The following is a 25,773-nucleotide window of genomic DNA, read 5'->3' as shown; positions in this document are numbered from 1 at the left end:
TTTTACAAGCATCAGGGGTGTAGCCAAATGCAATTGTCTACCTGAAAGATGGCAAAATTTAATATAGACAACTGAAAAACAACATCAAAAACACAACAGGGAGGTATTAAACTGAAGGGAAATAACCAATTGCTGATAACAGGTGCAAACGCGTATTAAGCTGTGGTTTAACATAATAACACATTGCACTTTACAATAGTTTAAGTCCCACTAGTACTTGCTCTGTAGTATAATAAGTCAAGACTAAAAACTGTTCTTCTTTATAGCACTTGCTGCACAAAGTCAATATAACCCACTCAATAAATTTGCAGTGCAATTTATAATTATAATTACAGCCTCCTCTGCAGGCTTAGCTCTGGCTTTCCTCTGGTTTGTTTTTTAAGGGGAAGAAAGGAAACTTGGAGGGTATCAGAAGAGAGACGGGAATGGTGCCTCCTTATGTTGCCAGTCTGTCTTCTTTTCTTCACAACGTAGTTCCCCTCTTAAAACACAGGAAAGCAATAGAAGCCTTCATAATAACAGGCTGGCCCACTTTGCAGTAATTGTCGCACTTCGTAGTACCTTGTGCGTTTGGTTTTCCAAATGTACGATCTATGATGTTTTAAAGGGAATCTTACAGTCATTCTCTTAAGCTCTGAATTGCCAAAACGAGTAAGCCACTTTGCGTCACGTCATTTGTCCAATAAGTTTTAATTAACGTTAACTTTATTCGTCTACTAACATTTCAATTTTTGGACAATTAACGTAAATCTTCATCATCTGGTGAGCATTAGCGCGTTATGAAAAACGTTTCTAGTTTAATTTTTTCTATTTTCTAGAAACAGTTTTCCGTTTCGAGGAACAACTTTTCAAAGAAAACTCCCTCGTACAAAATTAATGTGGTTCAACAAAACACAGTTGGACGATCTTAATCTACAACGAAGTCTCTATGTCTACAATTAAAACACCTCGGAAGAAACACTTAGAACTTTTATTGACAAATTTTACACTTTTATGTTCATACAATAAAAAGGATATTTAAGCAATAATAAATAAAACAATAAGCAGCGTAAAAACAGTATTATATAATTATATTTCTCACAATTAATTATATCACAGTAAATAAAGATTTGCATTCTCTTCACAAGAAACTTAAAAATCCTCTTAAAACATAAGGATAAAATATATTATTTTCTCACTGTAAAATAAAATTTGGCTGTGAAGAGACAACCGATCGCGACTTGTTGCCTTATTGGTTACATAAAAATAAAATAAAAGAAAATTTTGAAAGGGTTATAGCTCACTGTAAGTATTCGAATAGGCCATTTCCGAGTTCCAAAAACTCTGACTTTCAACACGAAGCTACAATAGGTGCAAAACCATTCTTGTGAAAATGAGTTTTATTTGCATGAAAATAAAAAGATATTTTCATATCAATAGCTTCGTACTTAGCCTGGCTTTGAAATAGAGGCTTGGTGAAACTCGGAAATAGCCTATAAAGGAAGCAAGGGAGAATCAGTCGTATACAGATAAATTGACACTCTCACTAAATATATTGTCATATTCATTTCCTAATATTACTAGCTGTGGCGAAGAATAAAATAACAATGCTAAAAAGACCATTTTTTTTTTCAGCTAAACCGTTCATCTCTTATTATATGGGTTATAAGATCCAAGGCGAAGAAAGAGAGATACATCATGCGATATTTAATCCGCTAATGACTCCCTAGTATATAAATTATAAAATGTTCCTATAGAGGCTTTACCAAATTGTTTTTCATGTTTGTTGATTATCCATCTGTGTAGTTAAATCTCGTACTTTCTGCGCCCAGTACTCGCTACTCTGTTGAAGCTGAATCGAAAGCTAAAGAAAATGAGAATATAACAAACACTGTATTATTAATGGTCAATGCTGCTTGCTCTGTTTAATAAACAAACGAAGTAAAAAATTCAAAGCAGAATCGAGGCCTTCGTCCGGAGATTGGTCCCTGAAACAATGAAAGGCCACCCCACATAGCGCCTACTCGAAATACGGTACTACCCCTCACGCGTAGAAATTGTCTCGCGGCAGGGCAGCATCGAGTCAATTTATTAAGCTGCATTAAAACGCGGAAGGAGAGTTCACTGACTGGCTTCAACATTTGTGGTTGTCTGATAAAATATGACTTACGAAGAAAGGCGATGTCCGTGCGGTAAACGTATGACCAGTGATGGCTGGTACGAAATGACTCGAGCTTGCAAATGCGAACAAAAACGTCGCTTCCATCTATTAACAGATACTTAAAATTCAAAATCAAGTCTTTCAAGTCTCAAGTAGACGAGAGCTCATTTTCCCCACCCTTGAAGGCTTTTTTTAAGTTACGGTAGGGGGAGGGCTTGCTCGGTGACACAGCATACCTCACCGACACGTTGTATCCAGTAGGACTTGTCCAGAACCTGAGGGTCTTTAACGCCAGCTTTATCCATTTCCTTCCTCATTATGGACCTCACCTTCATAAATAAGATGGAAAAAACAAACAAACAAACAAACAAACAAACAGTAAGACAATATACGTTATTAAGCATATTCTACCGAAAAACCGAATTAATATTTGCTTACAAAAGTAAATAAAACATAAGATTATACGCAAGAAGCATACAATCATTAAAAAATTTCCAAATTTACAAAAATTGCGAGAATTACAAGACCTTTCTAAACTACAACCTATTTCCATTAAGCTATTATCCTAACAATTACAATTTATTTAGCAATTTCTGTTGCACTAGCGAAAAAACTATTACGGGAACGTTCAGTCCTGTATTTGAATGGCCGTTTAAGTGAAGGATTATAGTAAATTCATCAGTCAGAAATCCGCAAGTGGCAATGGTTACACCTGAGTTATTGCTGCCGGACAAGCCCACACAATGATACAGCTACCAAATAGGCATATCGAACTCCAAATGCAATAATACGTTTTCTGATTCAGAAGCTGTAGTGGCGTCCAACAAAGCAAGCAGAACAAGAAAACTAAATAGACATTACCTTATCCTTTTGAGCAGACTTTTGGCTGAAAAAAAAAAGAAACAAAAAGCCGTGAGTCGAGGAAAGTAACAGTGGTAAAATTAAATCATTTAATTCTTACTTACAGTCCTTTGTCTAGTGAAGCGTACGCCGAGTCATTCAGTCCATATACATCCATCTGAGGACAAAAAACATGCCTTACAGTTGAAAAGCTGCAGCTGCCACTCGAATAGCTGTTGAGTGTTCAGTACCATGGCCTTTGTATAGAACCGAGGTAGAGGATGACCTTGTGTTGTTACAAAACTGCCCGCTTTTCATATGCAAGTCGTGCCATTCTCATGCTATCAAGCCTCTGACACGATCACTTGTATGTGATAAACACTGAGGAAGGATTGTAACAAAACAAGGCCCCTTCAGCCTCAAGTCAATTCAAAAGCCAGGTTACTGAGCACACAACTATAAAAATGGCCTACTTTAACATTGATTGAGTGGCCATTTCTCCTTTCTCTGCGCTATAATCCAAGCCATTTTTGAGACCTGTCATTTTTTGCTCGACAAAAACGCATATTACCGAAGCGAGAAAACATGTGTACCAAGGCTGATGTCACTGTGACACGTACCGACCACTGCTGGGAGAATCAGTGTTAAAAACTGAGGTGTGATCCTTTGAAGCGACGATACCTCCTAAAAAGCTGCTCTACTGAACAAGACTACCAGCAATCTCAGGAGCCTTGAAAGTTAATCGAAATCGAACCCGATCGTTACCGAAGATATTGGTTGTTTACTATTTACAAAAAGTCTTTCCGGAAAATCCGGCTGGAAAGTATATGGAACACGAACTTTTGAGTCATTTTTTTGGTCATTCATTCATTCATTCGGTCACTCATTCATTCATTCCTGTTTTTCCGGAAGGAATGTTCCAAACGGATATTCGTGTTCCATTTCTCCAAAGATATCTTTGATACCAGTCTAAGGCTTTCGCGGCCTTTTCGCAGTAAATAGAACTGATTTGAAGAAATGGTAAGCGCGATTCCGGGATGAAATAAAACAGTCCTGAATTTTGTTTACCATTGACTGAAACCGCGAACCAACTGGTTTTTCCCTCTACACGGTAAACAGTCTTGGACATCCGGAAATACACGGTAGTGACACAACAGACAGCGACTGGCACTAGTTTTCGCTAGTACTATGTGGAGACAACATTGTACACGTGAGTAGCACGTGCAATAAAAAGTAAGAGAAGTGATGTGACATGCTACTTACTATGTTGTCTGTATCTCGGTGAGGTAAGTCAGCAAACTTATAAGACTCCAGCTGAGATTTAAGCGACATGATCGTTTGATCACGTGTCTCCAACTGAAGTTGAAGACTCTAATGGAAAAAAGGAAAAAAGAAAATATTTTCTTTCATGGAATTATTAACGGAAAATCCTAGAAGTTTAGGGTAAGAAGTTAGTTGGGAACACAACATACAAGCTAAACAGTCGATTAGCACATCGAAGTTGTACACTAACCTTTCTCGCTGATGCTTCTCTATCGATTATGTGTCTTTGCCGGAGATTTTCTTTATTCAAAGTGTTAAGCTGTTAAAATGGAAAGAAATCATGAAGTGTGGGAAAATATCGTTAAAAGAAGGTTGCTACTGCGATGGTTTTACTTCAGTTATCCTAGGAACACTGAACTGGAAAACACTTCTTTGAGAACAAAGTTGTGAGAACGTATAGGCTATTTAAAGTTTCGGCGCAAACTGCGACTACATCAAATAAAATATACGAGAAAACAGCTAAGAAGTCTGCGAACAGTCTACAAAACCTCGTTCTTTGTACGAGAGAAGAAACGAAGGTGAAAAAGCTTCAGAGAGGTTGTAAAAAACGCGGGAAAAGTCAAGAGTGTTGATGACTTTAAATTTTCTTCCTTTTTTCTGGGAGCATGCTAAATAGTGAACAAATTTGAAGTTCATAAAATCGTAGCAGAACGAACCAGTAAACAAGAATAAGTAGAATAAACAAAACGCCTGAATAGTCAAAGTGAAGGTCGGTTAATTCCTGGTCGATTAAGGCACATTATTATAAAGTATTTGTTAAAAGCCGAGCCGTACCTGTTGATTGAGTTGTTGAATGCTTTCCACGTTAGTTTTTAATCGGCTGTGAAGTTCTTCTATGGCGTGTGCTTTGCTCATTGCCTCTGTGTTCTGGTCGTTTCTTCAGTAGAAAACAATGAGTACAATAAAGAGATAAATAAATAATAATAATTAAAACTGAAAAGTTTAAAGTAAATGAACGAGCTTATGGACGACCAAGCAAGCAAGGAAATTGGACGAGAGTGGAAAGACTAATAAAGTGAGTAAGAGAGAAAGTAAATAAAAAAAAAACTTGTTAATGACAGACAAGAAAAAAACGAGTAAAAGTCGAGATAACTTGGCAGCAAACAACCCTACACCGTCGAGCTGAACAACTGCACATTGCCTTAATTTGAAAATATCCTCTTTGGTCCGCAAAAAAAAAAAAAAAAAAAAAATTAAGCAATATAAACAATGTCAGAACAGAGACTCAAAACTGGTAAGAAACTGCATATAACTATTACATGCATAAAATCAAAAGAACTCACTCGTAGTCTTGTAAGCGGTTGCGAAGTTGATGAAGAAGCACCTGTTGCTGAGCTGAATGCGATTGCAAAGCCTGAGGATTTAAACAAGTGAAAAATAACATAAACTGCGCACGCATCATCTCTTTCCCTCACATGAGCAAATCCGTATAATTCACAGTTATTGGATGAGGCTGAGTATCATCTAAAGAATTATGGAGATCTCGGAAGGTGTTATCCGCCGCGGCCGATTACAGACAGCATCCGAGATCTCCATAATTCTTCAGATGATACTCGGCCTCATACAATAATTATCAAGTATACTATCCACATCAACCTTTTCGCTTGGGCCACGACATTTATAATTATTTAACTTGTTTTGTGCTTTACTACAACCTGAAAATATGAAAGACTAGCGACTCAGGGAGTGGAAACGAAAGCGAATGAAATGACTACTATTTTTTCTCACACACCGAGTGGGTGTCAGGTCGAGAATCCAATTTAGAACAAAGTGGCATTCTCCTTGTTTATGGCAAAAGTTAGGAAGAGAAATGAAAAAAAAAAAAAAAAAAAAAAAAACAAGTTGCAATTTCAACTTACATGCGAAAACGCAGGGCAAAGCCCCTGACAATTGAGACAAGCGTAACTGAGCTGATGCTCAAAACGTACGTAGCACGAACAGTTATGAACAGGATTGGTGCACCCTCCGCGAATCTTACCAAAGCCATCCAAGTTTGTTAAGGAACCGAAGAGAGGCGTGCCGATACACAGAAGAACTGAACTGTCTCCACTGTGCACGGAGTCCGAATCATCACACTCCGACATCTTGGAATTTTAAATTGCAAAGAATTCTTCTCTTTTTCAAAAAAGCACCTGTTTCAAAATCTTTCTGGCGAGGAAAGTTTGAAACTTTAGATGCCAGCGAACTTTTTAGATATACAAATGTAACATATGTTTCCGAAAATGACAGGTTTTCACTTTGTCGTTAACTACGTAGTCTGGAATTGTGTAGAGCAATGTACGAGAGCAATAATCTTGCACCTATGTTATCGCTTGTGGAGAAGAATATGTTCTGTCCGTTAATTAATACGAGCGGCCTTTGTCCCGCACAATTTGCCCACATCCATCTAACTAACAAGCTACAATATTTTTAAAAATCATCTGTTATTAAACAAAAACTGAGATGCTTAAATATTTAATGTTTAAATCAAGCAGTCCGCGTTAATGAGATTGTATAGGCGTTTATTAAGTTAAAATGAATTTGACCAAACATAAAATTACGGAGTGCAGGTGGACAGGCTTTAAGCTTTGAAAAAGGGTTTTTCATGAGATTCTATAGGCGTTTATTAAGTTAAAATGAATTTGACCAAACATAAAATTACGGCGTGCAGATGGACAGGCTTTAAGCTTTGAAAGAGGGTTTTTTGACGCAAACACATTCCACGTTTCCATGTTCTTTTCGTTTATTTATCATCTGAAAAACGACGTATCATCAGTTTTTTCACTGGGAAAATCAAAGGATCTCTGAGATAATTTGATTTTAATTATCTTCTAGTTGATTGGAGTGTAAATCAAAGAATTGCAATGCGTTTTATAGCGCCGCAAATAAAACTTAAAAGTTCTAAAAGATTTTTCAGCACACGCGATAATTTCTTTTTGACCGAAAACAAAACAACTATGTATTGATAATAATCGGAAAGACCGTTAACCACAAATTATAATGATAATGTATCATGAGTATTAACAAAATATCATACGCGCCGAAAGAATAATAGGATACCTACATGCTATTAAATTGAATTGTCTTTGCAACAATGAAGTTTATATGGAGCGTTATTACATCAGAGGCAATATTAGAAGTAGGAGGCTAGGTCTGTATAATTATCTGTCCTTGCATATCTGTCCCTTATGGAGGTACGCTTGACTTGACATGACTTACGCTTTTCAAAATTCAGAACTGGCCGGCCGGACCATGGCCGGACCGGTCATTTGGAAATGAAATACGCTTTTACCAAGAGTTCTTGATGAAAAAGGATTTCCTTCGTGCATACTATTTAGGATTTGACTGATCTGGCTGGATAGCTTTGATAAAAAGTGAATTTCTCTTTACGAGGGGAATGGCCTGCCCGGTCTGTTCTGACAAATGGAAAATTCCCTTAGCTTAAGTGTAAGTTGGTGGAGGAAAACTTTTAAATGGAGTACCTCAATGGCATCCCACAATCCTTTAGCCGAGGCAACTAAATCCACAGTAAGCTCTTAAGGAGATCCAATAAACAGAGAATATGACAGTGCTGGGAAAAAGTAAGTCAAAACTTACCTTAAGTCGCTCACTATCCATTCTTCGTTCCTCTGTAAAATCAACCAAATAAAGACGTCATCAAATGAGGTTCCCTTCTATTTTCACTTTCAGCAACTTAATGAAAACAACAATGAAAGTGACAAGAGTCTAGGTGTTGCCGAAAACTCTAAGTAATTTTTCTACTTACCTAGTTCTGTTTTAATAACAGTGTTTTCCTTCTTTAGCGTCCCTGTTGATTCTTCAAGGCGTCTAATTGGAAGAAAACAAAACTTCTCAGTTACAACTTTGTATAAAGCGACTTCATTATTTACAGAACGTTTTTCGTGCAGTTACAACAGTAAAGTAATGTTCATTAAGTATTACGACAAAATATTGTTCAACCGAATCGCACTATATCTGATGAACATGATTTGGTGACATGACACGAAATTGTAGGAAGGTGCAGTTGGTCCAGAAAAATTCATCGTAGAAACGCTCACTATTGAAAGGGAAAAAACACACACAAAAAATGTAAAAATGTTTAGGGCGGCAAAAGTTAGGAAACATGATAGGATTTAAAACGTTTCAACAAAGAACAATTCGATTTCTGAACTGCCTGTTCTTCCTTCCTAGAGCATTCTTCTCTAGAGCATCCTTATGTCCAGTAAGTTGCATACTTGATAAGATTTGATTGTTTATCAAAATTTCGAAGCAAAACAAAACGAAAGGTACGTACTCCTTTTCTGATTGAAGGGCTGTAATTCGCGCATCTTGCTCTCTATGAAAAAAAGTAAGAATTTTCAGTCTCGCATATCCAAATGTACCTGGAATAATGTTCTCAACTTTTCTTCATAACAGATCACGTTTAATGATCAATCAATCGATCAATCAATCAATCAATCAATTAACCTTTCAATCAATCAATCAATCAATCTGTCACTCAATCAATCAATTAATTAATCAGTCAATCAGTCAATTAATCAAGAGGTCAGTCCATCAGTCAATCAATCAATCAATCAATCAGTCGGTCAATCAATCAATCAATCAATCAGTCGGTCGATCAGTCAATAGGCCATTTTACAGTTATAGATAGAAACGAGGCTGGAGCTGACCTTGTTTTAATACAACCGTTGCTTCCATCTTAAAAAAATCATGTTGTTGTTATGCTTACTAGTATATTTTTTCAAGCATAATTTGCATAAGAAAACAAAGGAGGTTTGTATCAAAACAAGGTCAACCTCAGCCTCACATTCACTCGAAGGCTAGGTTACTAAGCTCTCTACTGTAAAATGGTCTATAGATCGTTTGATAGGTCAACTATACCTATCTACAACTGAAAGTTACATACCTTAATCTGGTAGCAAGCCTTTCGTTTCCCTGCCTAAAAATGACATGAAAATAGTGTTAATCAGCAAATGGCATTCTGACCCACTTTGAAATCACAATAATCAGCTGATGATACTCACTTTTGCTCTTTCACCCAGCTGTTCACGTTCTCTACAACAAGTTCACTTTCTCGATGCAGCCGATCGCCATTGGCACGAGCGTCCTCCAAAGATATACGAAGAGTTTGGACCTAACATGTATTAAAGGAGACAAAATTACCAACGAGGTCATTGTTGAATTAGGTATCGATTCCTCTTATTTGAAAGCAAGAGCTGATTTCTGAAGTGCTCCTTATTGCCATTCTGGTGCGAGGTCATTGCAACAGCCTCTCACAAAATTTTATCAATGCGATTTGGTGCAAAGGACATATTTCGCACGGTAGAGTCTTTTTTCCGGATGGCGTATACCTCCAAATTTGTACCTGCTGCTAGGAGCATATTTCTTTTTTATATGTACTGCTTGCAATCGGTTCGGCGATTCCTGAAGATGATTGCATCCAAAGTTCTTTTGAGAGTGAGATTTTGTTTCGGGGTGGGCCAATTACTTTATCTATATTGCTCTGCTGAGAACACCGCTGGAGATGGGGTAGAGACTTATTACACAAACTTACACACAAACCTATTTTTACGCACCTCTTCAAGACAACTTTGATGTTGTTGACGAGAGATGATGAGTTCTTGCTTGATTTTCTCATTCTAAAAAGCAAACAACAACTTTAATGTAGCTCTACGCTGACAATAGACAGACTTTGCGCTATTGCAGACTTCTGATTCTCTTACTACAATGACTGACATCTACTGATTATGCATAGTTTACGACGGTGACGGCAATGGGAACGTCAAAAAAAAAAAAGTTTAAACACGCCGCACAACAACTCTGCATGTGCATCAACACATACAGGTTAGTATTGAGCATATAACGTTTAAAATAGGCCTTAAACAGCCAACACGAGCAGGGTCTTCTTTTCAAGAGTCAAAGGAAGAGACTGTGGAGTGCCAGGGAGGTGTGCCTGGGAAACCGCCCATCCACCTACCCCTCCCCCAACCCAAATTTTTCCTTTAAGTAAGCAGTAATTGCACTTGACTTTAGTTTAGGGGAGAGGTAGGTGGGGAATTGCCCACAATCTTATACTGATCTTATACGATCTTATACCGAGAGAGTGGACTGTGTTAATGAATTTGAGAAATGCAACAGGAAAAAAAAAGACATATTAGACACTTCAGAAATACCTCTTCTTGTATAAGCCGATGTTTTTCCTGCAAAGTCGCCAGTTCGACTTTAAGAACAACTAACTGCTCGTCTCTCCTTGTTGCATCTTGAGCTTGCTTATGAAGTTTGTCTTGAGAAAGGCCTAACTGACTTTTGAGTTCGTCCATGTTCCTGGAGTACTGTTGAATCTGAAAGAAGTAACAAAGTGAAACGAAAAAAAAAAAAATGAACGAGCAAATACTGAATGGATGGAGGGAAAGTAGTGTGAATGACGTCAACGAACAAAGAGACCTTTAGATTCTCAGACGAGACGACTACGAGTACGAGATTGAATACTCGGCTTAGCAGTGCTCGCCGGTGAACCAGCGTCATTTTGGCGGGAAAACGTGATAGTCGGCGTCATTCTACTACGAGTTTTAGCGAGAATGTCGTGATGGCAGAAACAAGTTATCAAATGTTAGAGGTTTCATAATTTTGCGACCGGGAGAGGTCTTAACCTTCCTCAGCAAAGATAGCGCTGTTAACTTTTCTAGACGTAGTAGTGAAGAGTACGATGAAGCTTTCCGACGTGTTTATTTTTTAAGAATACGCTAATAAACTTTTCAACAAGCAAGACTCGATATCTTAGTTTTTTCCAACTTACTTCCCCTTCTGCATATTTATTTTTGTCCTGAGCCCTTTTAAGATCTGTCTTTAACCTTCTGACCTTCTCCTCCAGTGCTAAAATCTATGAAACGGGGAAAAAGGAAAGCAAGTAAACATTGTTGAATGTGCAGCTGAAGCGATGAATAGAAGAATAAGACACGCATTTTGTAGACTGGTCTTAAGATAAAACCTGCCTAAAATTAGACAGTGCGCAAAGAAAGTTCTGTCCGATAGCCTGGGGATAGCGGATTTTGCTGCCGGCTAAGTGAATTCTGTTCTTAACTTGCCCAACGGGCAAGCGAAGAAAAGTTTTTAGGGGGGATTCAAGTTACAGAAGAAATGTTATAAATGCTCATCAATTTTTTTAGGCTAGTTGAAATGACTGCTTGCCAGAATGTTGTTGCAAGTTGTTGATTAACCGACTTTCTATGCATCCTGATTGGAGCAGATTCTGGGCGTAGAGGTAACACCAAATCCAATGTTACTACTTAGCCAGTAGCAAAAAAGCATGGATTCAATGACACAAATAAATCTGACCACCTTTAACTATATGACATTGCGCTTTACAAAGGCGATCTCTTCAAGAGACCCCTAAAGAGTGCTCCAGTTATAGTCACACCTGTTCTTCCATAGCTTGGTTCTGTTGTTTTGTTGTTGCTAACTCCATCTTGGTATTTGCCAGGCTTTTAGAGCGCTGAGACAACTGAAATAAAGAAAGAAGAGTCAAAAAGCAAAAAAGGAGAACGCAGCGACTAGAAAACAAAAACAAAAAAAGCTTATCACGGTTTTGGAAGCCATCTTGTCGCTAGGCAACCGCGTGAGAAATGAGAATTTAACGTCAAGTAATGTTCGTAAAACGGCCGTTCTGAAGAAAGAATTGTAAACTAAAGCTACACAGCAAAGGATTCTTCTAACAAATTTTGGGGGCCGTACCTGTGCTTAAATTTATCCAGTCGCTTGCTTTAGATTTTTCATATATTCCGAGTCGTCTGCAATTTTTCCAGGGAAATTTTAGTCGGCAGGAAAAAAAATTACAGACAAATGTATAGAAAATTTTAAAAAGTGGTTCCAGCACAGATAACGCCCCCAAAGTTTTTAAATAGAATCCTTAGGAGTGAAGCTCTAGTTTACAATTCATATTTTTTTCAGAACAGCTTTCTTACCGAAATTATTCGACATTAGATTCACATACAAACACTGTAATTTTCTCACGCTGTTGCCTACCCGTCAAGATGGCTTCCAAAACCGTGATAACAACTACAAGCAGCTTTAAGTTTCTGAGTGTTTTTATCCCCTGGTTTATATACTCTTAAATTGCTCAACGTCTATACCACACTACATTAGTACTATCTTCAGGAAAACAAAAACTCGGCAATTAATAACCTGATCCATTGCTTCTTTGTGATTTCCGTTGGCACCGGCCAACTGCACTTTCAGATTCTGCACGTTCTTTTCGAGGTTTCCAATCTGCGAAAGGGCAGAATTGAGTTACAACAAGTCAAAATGAGTAGGAATTGACATTCAAATACCCACTAAATGCTTGGGTTAAAATCTTCAACCAAGGTTGTCACTCAGGGTTATAGACGGTTTCATACGAAAATAAAGAAAATATATACCGCCTTCACAAACTCGGATCCAGAAAATAAAAAACAAACAAACACAAAAACAACAACGACAACAAAGACGGACGCAGAGCACGTACCACACCGGTATAAGAGAAGTTAGAGTTTGTAATAAAACGGAAGAATACTTCCGGAGACGTCATCAAGTCCATGCGCGACTGTCTCCAAGTAAACAATGCAGAAGATTGTAATGGCGACTATTGAATTCTCTCTTGACGACACTGAATAAAGTTTTGGGGACCTGTCTGGAAACCAACTTCCGATTTAATTCAAGCGTTCAATTGGCCTACAAATAGTTTTGGTGAAATTCACATATTCTGAGGGCTAGACTGGGCGTTGCCCTCTCTATCCCTTATTATTTCTTGACCAAACGTAACATAAAAAATATAATAAGGTATCCCTATGACACTTCGCATAAAACCAGAAAAACTTGACAAACCTGTACGGTGGCGTTTCTGTGATTCTCCTGAGCTCTTTCTAAATCTTTCTGAAATTGATGAAGTATCTCCTCGTAACGTTTCACCTGGGCAAGGATGAAGTCCGAATCAGATAGAATCTAAAACTAAATGGCCTGTCAGTCATTTGACGATAAATAAGTAATCTGTGCACGTTACCTCATTTGAATGGTTTTTAATTTTCTTCTGCGCCGAGTTCAAGTCTGTTCTAAGAACCCGGATGTCCGCATCTCGCGCTGCAATCTGGGATATAAAAAGGGTGTTCTCAGCATGGGATTACCATGTTAAAAAGTAACAGATTTCAGGTTTTTTGTTCTGAAGAAAAACAATTAACGAAGGAAATAAATGGAACACATATATACACTACCTCTTCCATAATGTTCTTATTTTTCTCGAGCACTCCACCAAGCTCCTCCCTTAGCTGACCATTAGATTTTTCTTTATCCCGAATCTAAAAAAAATGTCGATAATATGGAGATTAAGCAACAACGGCGGCGAAAACGTCACAAAAGTGAAGTCGAACTGTTTCAAACTTAATCGCGCTTATTTCATCTTGTTCAATTCGTCAAACGTTGGCAATTTTTTTCTGGAGTGGAATTCTAACACGCTGTATCGAAGTTCAGGAAAAGAAAGAGAAAGTCACTGTCTTTTGTTCACGTCCTCCACAAAACTTGAAATTAGGCAATTTCAAGTTGTAGTCGTGCAGTGAAGGCAAAGAAATGTACCAAAAAGCGTTTTGTCAATCTAAACCTATTGTTTTTTGCCGTTCTCGTTGACGTCGTGGTCGTCGTTGCTTAAGCTCCCTAATGACAGTGGTCATCTACTCTATCTTAACATATTGAGTACAGAGACCCTTTCAGGACAATAGATCATTTTACAGTTGTGGGTTTTGTACCCCAGGTTTCGTGTTGGGTTGTGATTGACCATGTTTTGATACACATTTTTTTCTTTTCTTTTGGAAATTATGCTTGAAAAATAATAGTTAGCAAAAGAACCACATAATTTACATACAAAGTAGGGAGGGTTGTATAAAAACAAGGTCAAATCTAGCCTTGTTTCCATCTAAAACTGCTAAATGGAATATTGTGGTTAAAGTTGACTGCCGAAAGGATTTTGTTAAATTCCGAGTTTGGCCGACTGGCCTCTGCAGTTTTCTGAACCGATCACAGGTAAAACCAACACCTATCACGACGAAGTCTTATGTGTTTTTCTACGCTTACGCTCAAATCATGTAATAAATTGCAGGGAGTTTGGTTGGTTTCTTGGGTTCCCTCACTGTAATTTTGGTTGTGCGACACTTCCTCAAGACTTCGTTGTACTGGCGCAAACAGGCATAGTGCAACCATTACCATTACTCGTACTCACCGTGGACTTGAGATCTTCATGTTGTTCGATATAAGACGAGATTTTACTTTCTTGCTCTTCCATTACACTTTGACAATGGCGAATCTATCCAAGCAGAAACACTTACGTAAATACATGGCCTTATCGATATAGTGAGAAAGTGATGTAATGATTTTTTATTAGGAGATCTTGTTATGCGAGTTGACCGAAGTGGACATGAATATTCAATACGTTTGCCAACAAAATTATCATCATCATCATCAGCATGATCATTGCATCATCATCGTCATCATCATCATCATCATCATCATCATCATCATCATCATCATCATCATCATCATCATCATCATCATCATCATCATCATCATCATCATCATCATCATCATCATCACCATCACCAGCATCATCATTATCAACAACATCATCATTCTCATAGTTTTATACGATAACTTAAAGCTGATGTGGACCTGCTAAATCACACAAACACAGAGGCATACAATGTTCACTTAAGGTTGATCACACTACCGGGGTCTACGTTCCCTACCCTTTATAAACAGTAGTGCGGGTTCTTTTACGTCTCACAAGAATCAGAACTATGAAAGAGCTGACACAACAAAATTTCTATTGTTAAGTGTATTTGCTGTTTTCGAGACGATTTCCCCCCAAATTATGGGCAAAACCACTGCCCAAGAATGCAAAAAGTACACTTCCGGTTGACGTGCATCGCTCAACAACGTCTTAGCTTGAGCTCCCTAATATCCAAACTACAACACAATAGCGGCCATTTAAGGCTACGCAGGAGACTACAGCGTCGGTGTTGTGTTCCATTGCACTGTGGGACTTTGGGGACGAATTTTGCCCCAGTTTCTGCGCAACCTCGGAATTCGCCACTTTAGAAACGTAAAGGAGACTGGGCCTAGTCAACTTTCGGAAAGACTTCCGGGACTTTTACTGAAGACGCAAGTCATCCGGAGGTGAAGACTTTTCCCTTTTAATATGCCTTGATGCTATGAAATTTGTATTGCTTAGTTTCCTTACACTTGTACAGACAATTAAACTCAAAATTTTGGCAGGACCACGACTCAGGAATGTAAAAAGTTCACTTCCAGTTGACGTGTGTCGCTCGAACACGCCTTTGCTAAAGTTCCCTATTAGCTACCGGCGCGTCCCAGTTACGATTCCAGAAGTCTTTTGCGTTCCTTCTCGTTTTCAAGGTAGCGAATAGCACAAGCTCAACTTTAAAATGGTCAAGAGCTAACTGCTAATTATTTTGTAGTTTCTATGGTTTCTCTGTGCACTATGATAACGAAACGAGGTAATAACTAAGAAGCAGATGGGTAACAAGGACTCCTGCTTTACTCACATGTTTTTGAGCTTCTTGTATCTGTCCCCTCATTTGAGCTTGATTAGTCTCCAATTCCCTCGCGCTTTCAAGCTGCTCGTTAAACTGAAAGAAAATTCAAAACATGATATTCCGTTTTAGACAAAGATGTGCTCCAGCAGCGCCCGATGGAGCCTGACGCCCTAGTTTTATTCTAGGGTGTCTAGGAAATCATAGGTTTTCTTCATAAAAATCATATGCTGGACACCCTGGATTTCAGAAAGATCTCTTAGATACTCTTCGTCCATTCTCTGTGCACGCATCAAAGATATGTTACTTAATTGCACTTACCTGTTGATTAATCACTTGGTTTTCTTTTTGCGCAGTCTCTAGGTCGATTTCTAGCCTTCTTGCCTTGTCCTCGTAAGCCGCCGCCTAAACAACACACAAGACAGCGCTCAAAATAAAATGAAATTTCTGAAGATTGAGTATTATGGGACAACATTTCACCCGAAAATTCTGAGTCCACACTGGGGAGCCGTGCGCATTATAATGCGGACGAATGCGCCATTCTACGTCGTCCAGTCCAGTCTTTCTACTCACATCTTTTTATTGGTATATATTTCACAATTTAATTGGTATGTTACGTAGCTTTACGTAATGTTGTATCTTTTCTTGGATGCATAGGTAAGGATTACGTTGTACGTTTTTTCTGGCTACATCTCAAGTTTGTTTCATGTACGAGGCGGCGCACCAGTTTTAAATCATGAGTTGTATTTGTAAGGTACAGTTAATGCCATTATAGCCTACATAGCAGGTGCTTGAAAGTAATATCCGAGAAAGAAAGGGTCGCGCGACGAACAAACGCGTCTCCCTCACGCGCTCCTTTCTTTTTTTTGCGCCCATTACTTCATACCGCCAGTTACACGGGCTTATGCTGCTAGGATACATTCGGCATCAGTTGACTGACTAGCTCATCCTCAAGAAAAGTTAACCTTGCAAAATGAATGACCGTTTGGAAAACATCAAGTCGTGTAATATCTTATAGGCCCACCCACCTCCTCTACGGCAGCCTGATGCCTTTGCTGAGCCACTCGTAAGTCTGCCTTCAGCTGCTCAAGATACCCTTCTAGTTCTTCGATCTATTGCAAACCAAAACATCACTCCATTAGTCAAATGAAGGCAAAAAAAAAAAGAAAAAAAAACCTCTAAGTAGAATATGGTTAATACAATGTGTTGATCCGTAACGTGGTGGCCCGATTGAGGCAGAGTTCTTTTGCGCAACTGAGGAGTTATGTTTTTAAACAAGTCACTTTCAGAAACGTCTTTCGCGTCAAACGACAGAAACGCAAATCTGGTGATGTGACTGACAAAATTGGGCAACGGTGGTGTAGCGGTGAGAGCACAGGCTTCCCAGCAATGTGGCCCGGGTTTTATGTGACTGGAGGATGTAAGTGTTTTTCTCCGCCAATGTTGCCGCGCTGCAATACAGTTTATACCTGTCGATTTTGTATTCCTTGATGTTCACCAGTACTCTTAAGCTCCAGTTGAAACCTTCTATTTGACTTTTCCAGTCTCACGACCTAAATAACCGAAAAAATGACAATTTCAAACACAAGACAAGTCAAAGTTTAGAGGGACTAAGACAAGGGCCAGTTATTTAAACGGAATTTAGCAACGGTTTAACAAAACCCCGTTCTAAGCCATTTTCAGTTTGCCAAACACTTTTATGTAAACAGCGTTTATCGTGAACAGTTTCATGAAAGTATATGGCGTAGACTAGAAGAGCATTTGTCTTCCTGAAATAACCCACTAAGGAAAAGATCTGGAGGTTCAAAGATTTGGTAAACCGCGCGGTCTAAGTTAGACCTAGTCTGCTACACAGCCGTTTTTAGTGTCGTCACACAACACTCCTCCCCACTAGTGGGGAGGAGCGTTGCGTGACGACACAAAAAACGGCTGTGTAGCAGACTAAGTTAGACGTCGTTTAAATAACCGACTCTAAAAGTTCACTGACATCGCAAGTTTAAGTTATCACTTGGATTAAGAGATACAAAATAATTTTCGAGGAAACCCGTCAAAAACCAGCCTTCTCTTAAAAAAAACAACAACAACAATAACAACAATTGATCAGAATATCTTACCTCTGACACGCGCCCACTCAGCTGGTCTTGGGTAGAAGACAAGCTTTGCTCTACTAGTCCCAGTCTTTCTTCACAGCGAGCAAGCTGAAGAAGAGAGCAATGATGACAACAATAAAACACTGACCTTTCAACCTTATAACCAGACTTCCCTTCTTCTAGTTTCCGCGCAAAGACGGGGGCAGACACAACTACTGAGCTACTCTCAGATTAATCACAAGCCCGCTCTATTACCTCATATTATTCGATGAACGCGAGAACTAAACGCTTGAGTCAGAGTGCGAGGAGATGAAGGACACCGTCTACTCCATCCCTTTCCGCCTCACGTTCGCTTCGTTTCTCTTCTTCACTTGTGATTGGTTAATGGTCGCCTTAAATACCATCAACCAATCATAACTAACGCTTGTCCACCCAAACAATCCCAGAAATCGTTGCGCCGAAAGCTTGTACCCATTTCCCTTATAGTGTCTCGAGACAGGTATTGTTGCTGTCGAAACTCTATCCTATTCTTTGTTATACATACTGCAAACCAGAATTGAAAAAGTAAAATGATCGCTAACAACGTTTTGCGTCGTATTCAGCTAACTAATGAGTGGGCAGTGGAGTAACAATCATATGTACCTCTTGCGAGGTTTCTCTATACTGCTGTCGAGAATTTGAAAGGTCTTCTTCCAGCTGAACTATCCTTGCTCGCATCTTTGCACCCTATGTTATACGGAAAACAAAACAGGTGTTAAAGTTATTCACGGCTTCATCAGCAGTCATACTTTCAACTTGCAAAAGTTATTATAACCTGCGTGGCCAAAGTTTGAAGGGGAAAGGGAAGGAGGGAAAAAGTCTCGTGCGAACTCGATCGGTGCGCGAGAATGCAACAGCCAACAATTAGAGGAGAAAAGAAGACTTTCCCTGTCTACCTTCCTTCCTCTATCGCGCGCCCAAAACGTTTTCGCGCGTCAATCTCGTTCGCGCGTGTCCTTGTTCCCTTCCCTACGCAGGCCAAAGTTTTCATTTTTCAGAGTAACGTACCTCTTCTTCCAAATGATTATAGTTTGTCTGAATAGTGTTAAGTTGGTCGCTCATCTCAGCAGTTGTCTGCTCGAAGTGGTATATCTGTAAAAGAACGCATTGATCACCTTTTATGGCATAATATCACATGTCATTTTCACGTGTGAAGATATCATGTTTTCATGCAAAAGCTCACGTTATTGCATTGGTGGTCATATAATGAAGTCAACTCTCTCATTTTGGACACCTCGATATTTAAAACCCACTACAAACGGAAAGCAGACAAATTTCCCGCGAACATTATAGATCTATAACGTTACATTACAAACTACATTATAGATCGTATAGGTAATAGCATGATTTGTATTGACATTTGGCATAAATACCACACGTGATATTTCAAAATTGTTATACGTAATTTCACGAGCCGTTAGGCGAGTGAAATTTTCAGACAATTTAGAAATACCACGAGTGGTATTTATGCCAAAATTTATGCCAATCACGTACAAATCATGCTATTATTTGTTTATACTACTACCCGCAGAGGTTTTGTAATTTTCACATGTAGGTATTTCAAATTAAGCTGAAATACCACTGCTCTAAGCCAATCAAATTGCAGAAATTCTCATGGAGTAGTATAATGGATGAAATAAGAGTGTCGCGAGCGCCTCCTAACAGTGAGCACTGCCTTTCTTGTTTCAAATACATTACCAACCTCAGTTTCCTTTTCTCGAAGTTCCTGGTCACGTGTTGTTAGCGTTGTCTGTGTGGCCGTGAGCTTTCCATTCAAATTAGCGACCTGGGAAGGAAAAGAAAAGCTTGTTGTACGTTGAGTTGTCATAATAGAGGATGATGAAGCGTTTCGAGGGGTTCAGTCAAAATTGGAAAAAACCTGTGCAACGCAACTAATCGAGTAAATGACAATTTATCAAAATATGTGTTGAAAAGATAGGAAAAAACCAGACGTTTCGAGGGTGCTCCTTCTTCCTCAGTGGTGTAAAAGCAACTGAATGCACGCGCAATGTAAATGTTCAAATGAAATTCAAAAATGAAGATACAACGTTACATGTGCGCACTGACTTTAAGAAGTTCATATAAAATTAAAGTCTACTCAGCTGAGGTTGGTAATACGAGGTTGCAACTGACTGAATATGAAGCACAAGATATAGACTGTGTACAGCCGCCCCGTCCCCTCAGGAAAAAATCGGGAAAGGAGCGACTATACGAGAATAGGAGCATATGTTGTGGTTTAATTTTATACTTGGTTTAAATTTCATTTTTCTGTGTTTCAAAGTCATTAGCATACATTACCATACCAAAAACAAAGGAAAATAACATAATATATAAACCTTGGATAAAATTAGACCACGACATATATGTCGCATTTCATTGCCGGATGGTACCTACGCCATCTCGAGTCATTTGAACGTCATAGCCAACCAAACCGTAAATGTAATTGCCATCTTTTCTCGTGTTCAAACGTGGCAATGGATCCCATCAGAGTGAATTAGTCTTACACTGATAGTAAAGTAGCTCTCTCTTACCTCTTCAGCGTAGCTTTTGACTGTTTCCTGTAAGTTCGCTATATCGCCCTCCAGACGTCGCACAATCTCCTCCTTTTTCGCGATCTTAAAAGAAATAATTATTGGTACGGATAAATAATTGTAGGGGGACCGCACAGTTTATGTTGTATGGGAAATAGAGATCCTTAGCGCTGCAATCCAAAAGTTCTAAAAAGTCTCGCGTTCAAACACCTCTTTGTGGGCAAAGGAATTATTTCTTTCTCATGACAGACCTGTGTTCAGCATCCTTGTTAACAACAAGTAAATAATCACTGAATTGGCCCACCTACGCGGAACAGTTGGATGGAAACACACAATATACCACCACAACAAACAAGGTAACCTGGAAAAGGGGGGAATCACTGGACAACTAGAGTTGAGATCAGGGCGGATAAATGTTTTCCGCCCTGGTTGAGATAGCCTGCAAACCTTGACCCGCGGTCAGGCGTTTTTTTTTTTGTTTCGGGGAAGAGGAACGGGCAAAGGGAAAAAAAGACGCTGTTCTTTAATTTCTCCATTTCCTCTCTCCCTAAGAAAAAGGGAAGAAGGACCGCCTGATCGCAGGTAAGCGAACGCAGACGTATTTCTGGTCGTCGCTTCTCTCAACCTACGACCGAAATACGATAGTTAGGCTAGAGTTGAGACTGATAGCATTAATTTTTAAATGTTTAAAAAAATAGTTACCTCGTTTTTGTTCTTCTGTTTAAGGTTAGTAACCTCCTTCTGAAACTGCTGATTCAATTGCTCACTTCGAGTAACCTGCAAGTACAGAAATGAAGTTTAACTTTTAGGTAAAAATGGCTAAGTTTAGAATAGCTTGTATATTTGGTGGGTCAATGTTATCTTTAGTTTATATTTTTCTCCTTTGTTTTTGGTATGGTAATGCAGCTTTGCTCCATTACAGAAATCGAACCAAAATCACGGTTCTATTGTGTGAACAGTATCCCTGTCCGGTATGATTTTCGTCCCTGCGCATGAGCTATCCGGGACTAGTGTGAACAGAGTCTGAGAGTCATTGCATTGTCAATTCATTGACAATTACGAATGAATCCCGATGATTATCGGAAACAAATGGTAATTTTTCGAACCAGAATCAAGAATTGTAGCCTTATTGAAAGCTAGAATACTTTCACCTGGATTGAAGCTTGCCTTCTGTCTTCCTTCACTCTAGCTAACTCGTCTTCCACTTCCAGCATTCGCTCTTCATAATAAGTTACCTTGACAAGCAGGACAGAAGCAGCGTTAAGATAAAGCTGGTTTTATCAAAAATGCATTCCATTTAAGGCGAGGAAAAACACAGCCTGCAAATACAGCGCACGTCTCTCCTCACTTCTGCGCGCCGCTAGAGATGCGACGAGCGAGGGGGACGACTGTGTTTGCAGGCTTAGAAAACCTAAGAGGTTGCGAGGTTTTGATTAAAAATGAAAGGAAACAGCAAAAAAGCAGCCGCGACTGTATTACAATCTAAACCAAGAAACTTAACACAACTTTACCCTGCTAATTTCAGAGACGCTTTTTCAACCTTTATGACACTAATTAACGTTTATTTTCAGGAGGTAAAAAGTGAAACAAATGCATCATAAATGGGAAAGGGATTAAAAAGAGCAGTTTGTACAGGGCCTAGGGAAATAAGGTTATGATAAAAACATAGTATTCCTACCTGCTGTACCCTTTGAGCGTGTTGTTCCTTCTCAGCAAGAATCGCATTTTGAAGACTTCTTATTTTCTCTTCTTTTTCTGAAATCTAGCAATTTCAAGTAAGGAAGATGTAGCAAATGAAGCAAATAATACATGTAAACAGCGATTGTTGGCGACACAAATTAAAGTTATTATTTAAGGCGTTAATTTTGTTAATTTTTCCTTTATTTTTTGCACAAGCACTACTACATCTATCCCAATAAAATACTACTACAAGTACACAAAATACACTTCCTACTATACATAAATAATGGCTGACACAAAGACTGTTTAGGTACAATTACTACTATCAAATAGGACATAAGTTTTTTTTTGCATTCTAATTCTCACTACCACGGCAGAATAGCTGAAACTTTTCCCATTTACTTTCCTGACCGGCAACTTTGTTATTTGAATTCATAAGTTTCTTTTCTAACTGATGAACATAACTGACTTTATTTAAAAAAACTGTAAAGGAAGGATAAGTACATTTGTTACGACATTCATAAATATGTTACTTAGCTAAGACTAACATGTGATTGATAAACAAGTAGTCTTCTTTACAGCTGCATTTAACAATCACATAAAATGCAATGGCGGACCTAAAGAAGTGGTTCAGAAGTGTTTTACTGATCCAATAGGTTTAAAAACCCTTGGAACCCTTATGAAGTTTACATAATGCAGTATCGCTTATCACTTCTAAACAATATTGACTATTTTCGAATTCCCTATAATTCACTCTTTTTGCCCATTTTGCTCACTCTTTTCCTTTCGTTTGGACCTAACATATGTAACCGTAATAAAGAGGTGTCACACTACTTCTTAGTCTCCTACTCGACCTATTTTGTGTCGCCACGCAACGCTCAACGGAAAGAACGTTGCGTGACGACCCAAAGAACGATGGCGAAAGAGACAAATCACCACATCGAATACTTTCATGATTTCTCCAAGTGGAACAAACTTTCTACTTCCTTTACTGACAAACCGTACCTCCCCAAGCGATTTTTCGTATTTTTCTCTCGATGCATTCAAATCTTCTTGAAGGTGTCGAACACGATCATCTTGTGCAGTTCCCTATAAATGTAGTAATGATTAGTAAAATTCTCCTCACCTTCTATGGTAAACCCCGCATTTTGATTGGCTGATGTACTAGCTAAAATCTCTCAGTTCATAGATAGCTAAAGTCTGGTGTAAACTAGTAACTAAATACTTGGTGAAACTTAAATCAGCGAACTTAAATCCGACACAGAAAAAAAAAAACAATTAGAAGGCTCAATCTTGATTTCTATCGGTAATCATAGTAGACTATAGGCTTTGCCCTTGCTTGTCTGCGGAGAGAATTGACGACCATAAATAGGTCTGCGTTCACACGCTAAGTCCTTGCCAACTAAACAAATCTCGATTTCGCTTAATAGTAGATATGAATATGTCAATTCAAAAGATAAACTCCTTTATTACTTAATAGTTATATTTATTTATTACAATTATATTCTTAATCAAGTGCATAGCTTAATAAAAAGGGCACTGGTTACATTTTTGTGGATAACGCTGTTTTAGCACCCATTTCAAAGCTTTAATTTGAATGTGTACTTTAGTTTAAAGTAAAGCTCATTTATCGCTATAAAACGGCGTGGAGTTCAACCTACCTCTTTCTGCTTATCCGAAAGCTTTTGTTTTAAACTGTGAATAGTGTCTTCACAATGCGAGACCTGCAATTAAAAACCACCAATTAGGTTGTGTATTGCTGCAACAAAACCTTCACAGAAATATTGGACAAACATGATTTTGAATAAGCAAAACAGCTGGTTGTGTAGCTATTCTCAAAGCTTTCCATCTGCGACGTGAATTCAACCGAAAGTGAACAAAGAAGATAAGAAGGCTTTCATTTCGCCAAAAGAGGAGGCAGTAGGAGGAAATAAATTCAAAGCAAAAAGTAATGCCTATAAAAATTCGTAGAGGAGAGTTTTCCATACAGATCTTACAAGGACCGGAAAAATGAGATCAACAGCGAATGCATGTAATCTGACTCCAAGAATTAGTCTACTTGGTAAGATTTCTACTCAAGAGCGACTTAGATCGAGGTTTACGGTCCAGATTATAGACGCGAGAACTAAAATACAGAAGACAAAATCAAACTTATATTACCTGGCTTTTCAATCTTTGACAAGCATCTTGTGCCAGACGTAGTTCTCTATCAAGTTCTTCCATAGCGTTACTTTGTTTCTGATTCTAAAGCAAAGTGACAATGTTCAGCACTGTAACAGACAAGAAACCGTTCAAACACCCAAAACAACTTTGAGAGATTTAAACGGACTTGCTCCAAAAAAACGGTCACATATGCTGGCAGTACAAGCCGTAAAACGCTTAGATGGCTTTTACACAAAAATTCAAAACGCACATAATTTTAAATCCGATAATGTTCAAACTTAATATTTGTTACCTTTTTAGTTTCAGTTTAGGTTTGGAACCCTTGTAGAAATCCGGGCAGGACTTAGACCTCCCACACGATTGAAAAATAATCAGTTTCTTCGTTTTTGATGATTTTTTTTGTAAAAAAAAAATACATAAAATCAGAGCTACAAGTGTAAATGTTTTATTAAATCCACACGCTAGCAACAGGTGATAAAACAGACAATCTCGTCGAAATAAGCGTAAATAATGAATATAAATAATTGACACACAATGGCTTGAATGCGTTCTATTGACAAACGAAAGTGGGAAGCTCAACAAGAATGTCAAGTTAAAAGCGCTGCGTTTGAACAATTTATTTCCACGTGTCATTAATAATGAAAAGGTTTTAATACTTCAAGCAGGAGACCAACATGATTTTTCTCCTTGCGCATTGGCCTGACAACGTCATTAAGATAGGCCACCTAAAAAGAGAAATCATTGTCATACATCTAAGGGTGGAAATTCGTGCAGGATTTTGTCATAAGAGTTCTTTGTAGCTTCCGTTGCCATTGAAGTCCCGTTGCTTCGCAGAGAAATACAGTTCACAACAGGTGCCGTGCGAGGCCACATCCACACGTATCCGTGTTGTTTGAAAAAGCATGTATATTTTTTCTGTTTTCAAGAAAATTCGCGTGCACACTAATCTTTTTCGAATCGTTTCGCCCATCCACAAGTAATGACGTTTCTGTTTAAAAACGGGTATTTATTAATAACGATTATGGTTTTTTTCCTCTCAATGTTTGATCAATGGAGTTTTCAGAAATTTCCCCTCTGAAGAGCGTTTTCAAATAGTCAGTATGTTTTCGGTAAACGTCCGATTCGTTGACGAAAGGCCAACATGCCAAAAGATTGGGTCACTTTTTAAAACTAATGGATTACGTGTTGGCGGGGCCTTTTAAAAGTTTTAACAATTTCATCGCTTTCGAAAAAAAAGAAAAAAGAAAGAAAGAAAGGTCACAACTCTCACCTTTTCTGATTCACTTGCGTAATTTTTCCTCAACTCAACCAGTTCTTGAGACTGTTGGTTAATTTCCTCCTCTCGTTTCACAGCCTTAAAACGGTCACGATAAATCTCATTGGTAGAGAATAGAAATAGGCAACATTCTACTAGCTCC

At 38.5% G+C, this 25,773-nt stretch overlaps 1 protein-coding gene across 1 annotated transcript in view; it reads right to left on the bottom strand.

Moving 5' to 3' along the window:
- Window positions 1-1,027: 1,027 nt before the first annotated feature.
- LOC140927780 (uncharacterized) overlaps window positions 1,028-25,773 on the bottom strand; it is a 91,898-nt gene continuing 67,152 nt past the window's right edge. Inside the window, exons 38-75 of the mRNA XM_073377460.1 lie at window positions 25,626-25,709; window positions 24,353-24,436; window positions 23,854-23,916; window positions 23,198-23,281; window positions 22,191-22,274; window positions 21,664-21,747; window positions 21,215-21,289; window positions 20,513-20,596; window positions 19,684-19,767; window positions 18,990-19,073; window positions 18,585-18,668; window positions 17,967-18,050; window positions 17,322-17,405; window positions 16,881-16,964; window positions 16,174-16,257; window positions 15,865-15,948; window positions 14,523-14,606; window positions 13,525-13,608; window positions 13,317-13,400; window positions 13,142-13,225; window positions 12,464-12,547; window positions 11,700-11,783; window positions 11,079-11,162; window positions 10,456-10,623; window positions 9,859-9,921; window positions 9,307-9,416; window positions 9,189-9,221; window positions 8,577-8,618; window positions 8,049-8,110; window positions 7,880-7,911; window positions 5,587-5,657; window positions 5,078-5,180; window positions 4,494-4,562; window positions 4,244-4,351; window positions 3,106-3,158; window positions 3,002-3,026; window positions 2,377-2,469; window positions 1,028-1,843 (exon numbers count right to left, since the gene is read on the bottom strand). Coding sequence (XP_073233561.1) covers window positions 1,757-1,843; window positions 2,377-2,469; window positions 3,002-3,026; window positions 3,106-3,158; window positions 4,244-4,351; window positions 4,494-4,562; window positions 5,078-5,180; window positions 5,587-5,657; window positions 7,880-7,911; window positions 8,049-8,110; window positions 8,577-8,618; window positions 9,189-9,221; window positions 9,307-9,416; window positions 9,859-9,921; window positions 10,456-10,623; window positions 11,079-11,162; window positions 11,700-11,783; window positions 12,464-12,547; window positions 13,142-13,225; window positions 13,317-13,400; window positions 13,525-13,608; window positions 14,523-14,606; window positions 15,865-15,948; window positions 16,174-16,257; window positions 16,881-16,964; window positions 17,322-17,405; window positions 17,967-18,050; window positions 18,585-18,668; window positions 18,990-19,073; window positions 19,684-19,767; window positions 20,513-20,596; window positions 21,215-21,289; window positions 21,664-21,747; window positions 22,191-22,274; window positions 23,198-23,281; window positions 23,854-23,916; window positions 24,353-24,436; window positions 25,626-25,709 — 3,021 coding nt within the window. The 3' untranslated portion in view covers window positions 1,028-1,756. The remainder of the gene's footprint in view (window positions 1,844-2,376; window positions 2,470-3,001; window positions 3,027-3,105; window positions 3,159-4,243; window positions 4,352-4,493; window positions 4,563-5,077; window positions 5,181-5,586; window positions 5,658-7,879; window positions 7,912-8,048; window positions 8,111-8,576; window positions 8,619-9,188; window positions 9,222-9,306; window positions 9,417-9,858; window positions 9,922-10,455; window positions 10,624-11,078; window positions 11,163-11,699; window positions 11,784-12,463; window positions 12,548-13,141; window positions 13,226-13,316; window positions 13,401-13,524; window positions 13,609-14,522; window positions 14,607-15,864; window positions 15,949-16,173; window positions 16,258-16,880; window positions 16,965-17,321; window positions 17,406-17,966; window positions 18,051-18,584; window positions 18,669-18,989; window positions 19,074-19,683; window positions 19,768-20,512; window positions 20,597-21,214; window positions 21,290-21,663; window positions 21,748-22,190; window positions 22,275-23,197; window positions 23,282-23,853; window positions 23,917-24,352; window positions 24,437-25,625; window positions 25,710-25,773) is intronic.

Source organism: Porites lutea, chromosome 2 (genome assembly GCF_958299795.1).
Source record: "Porites lutea chromosome 2, jaPorLute2.1, whole genome shotgun sequence".
NCBI classification, from domain to species: Eukaryota; Metazoa; Cnidaria; class Anthozoa; order Scleractinia; family Poritidae; genus Porites; species Porites lutea.
The sequence above is the reverse complement of the archived record's forward strand: the minus strand, read 5'-3'. Positions and strand labels throughout refer to the sequence as shown.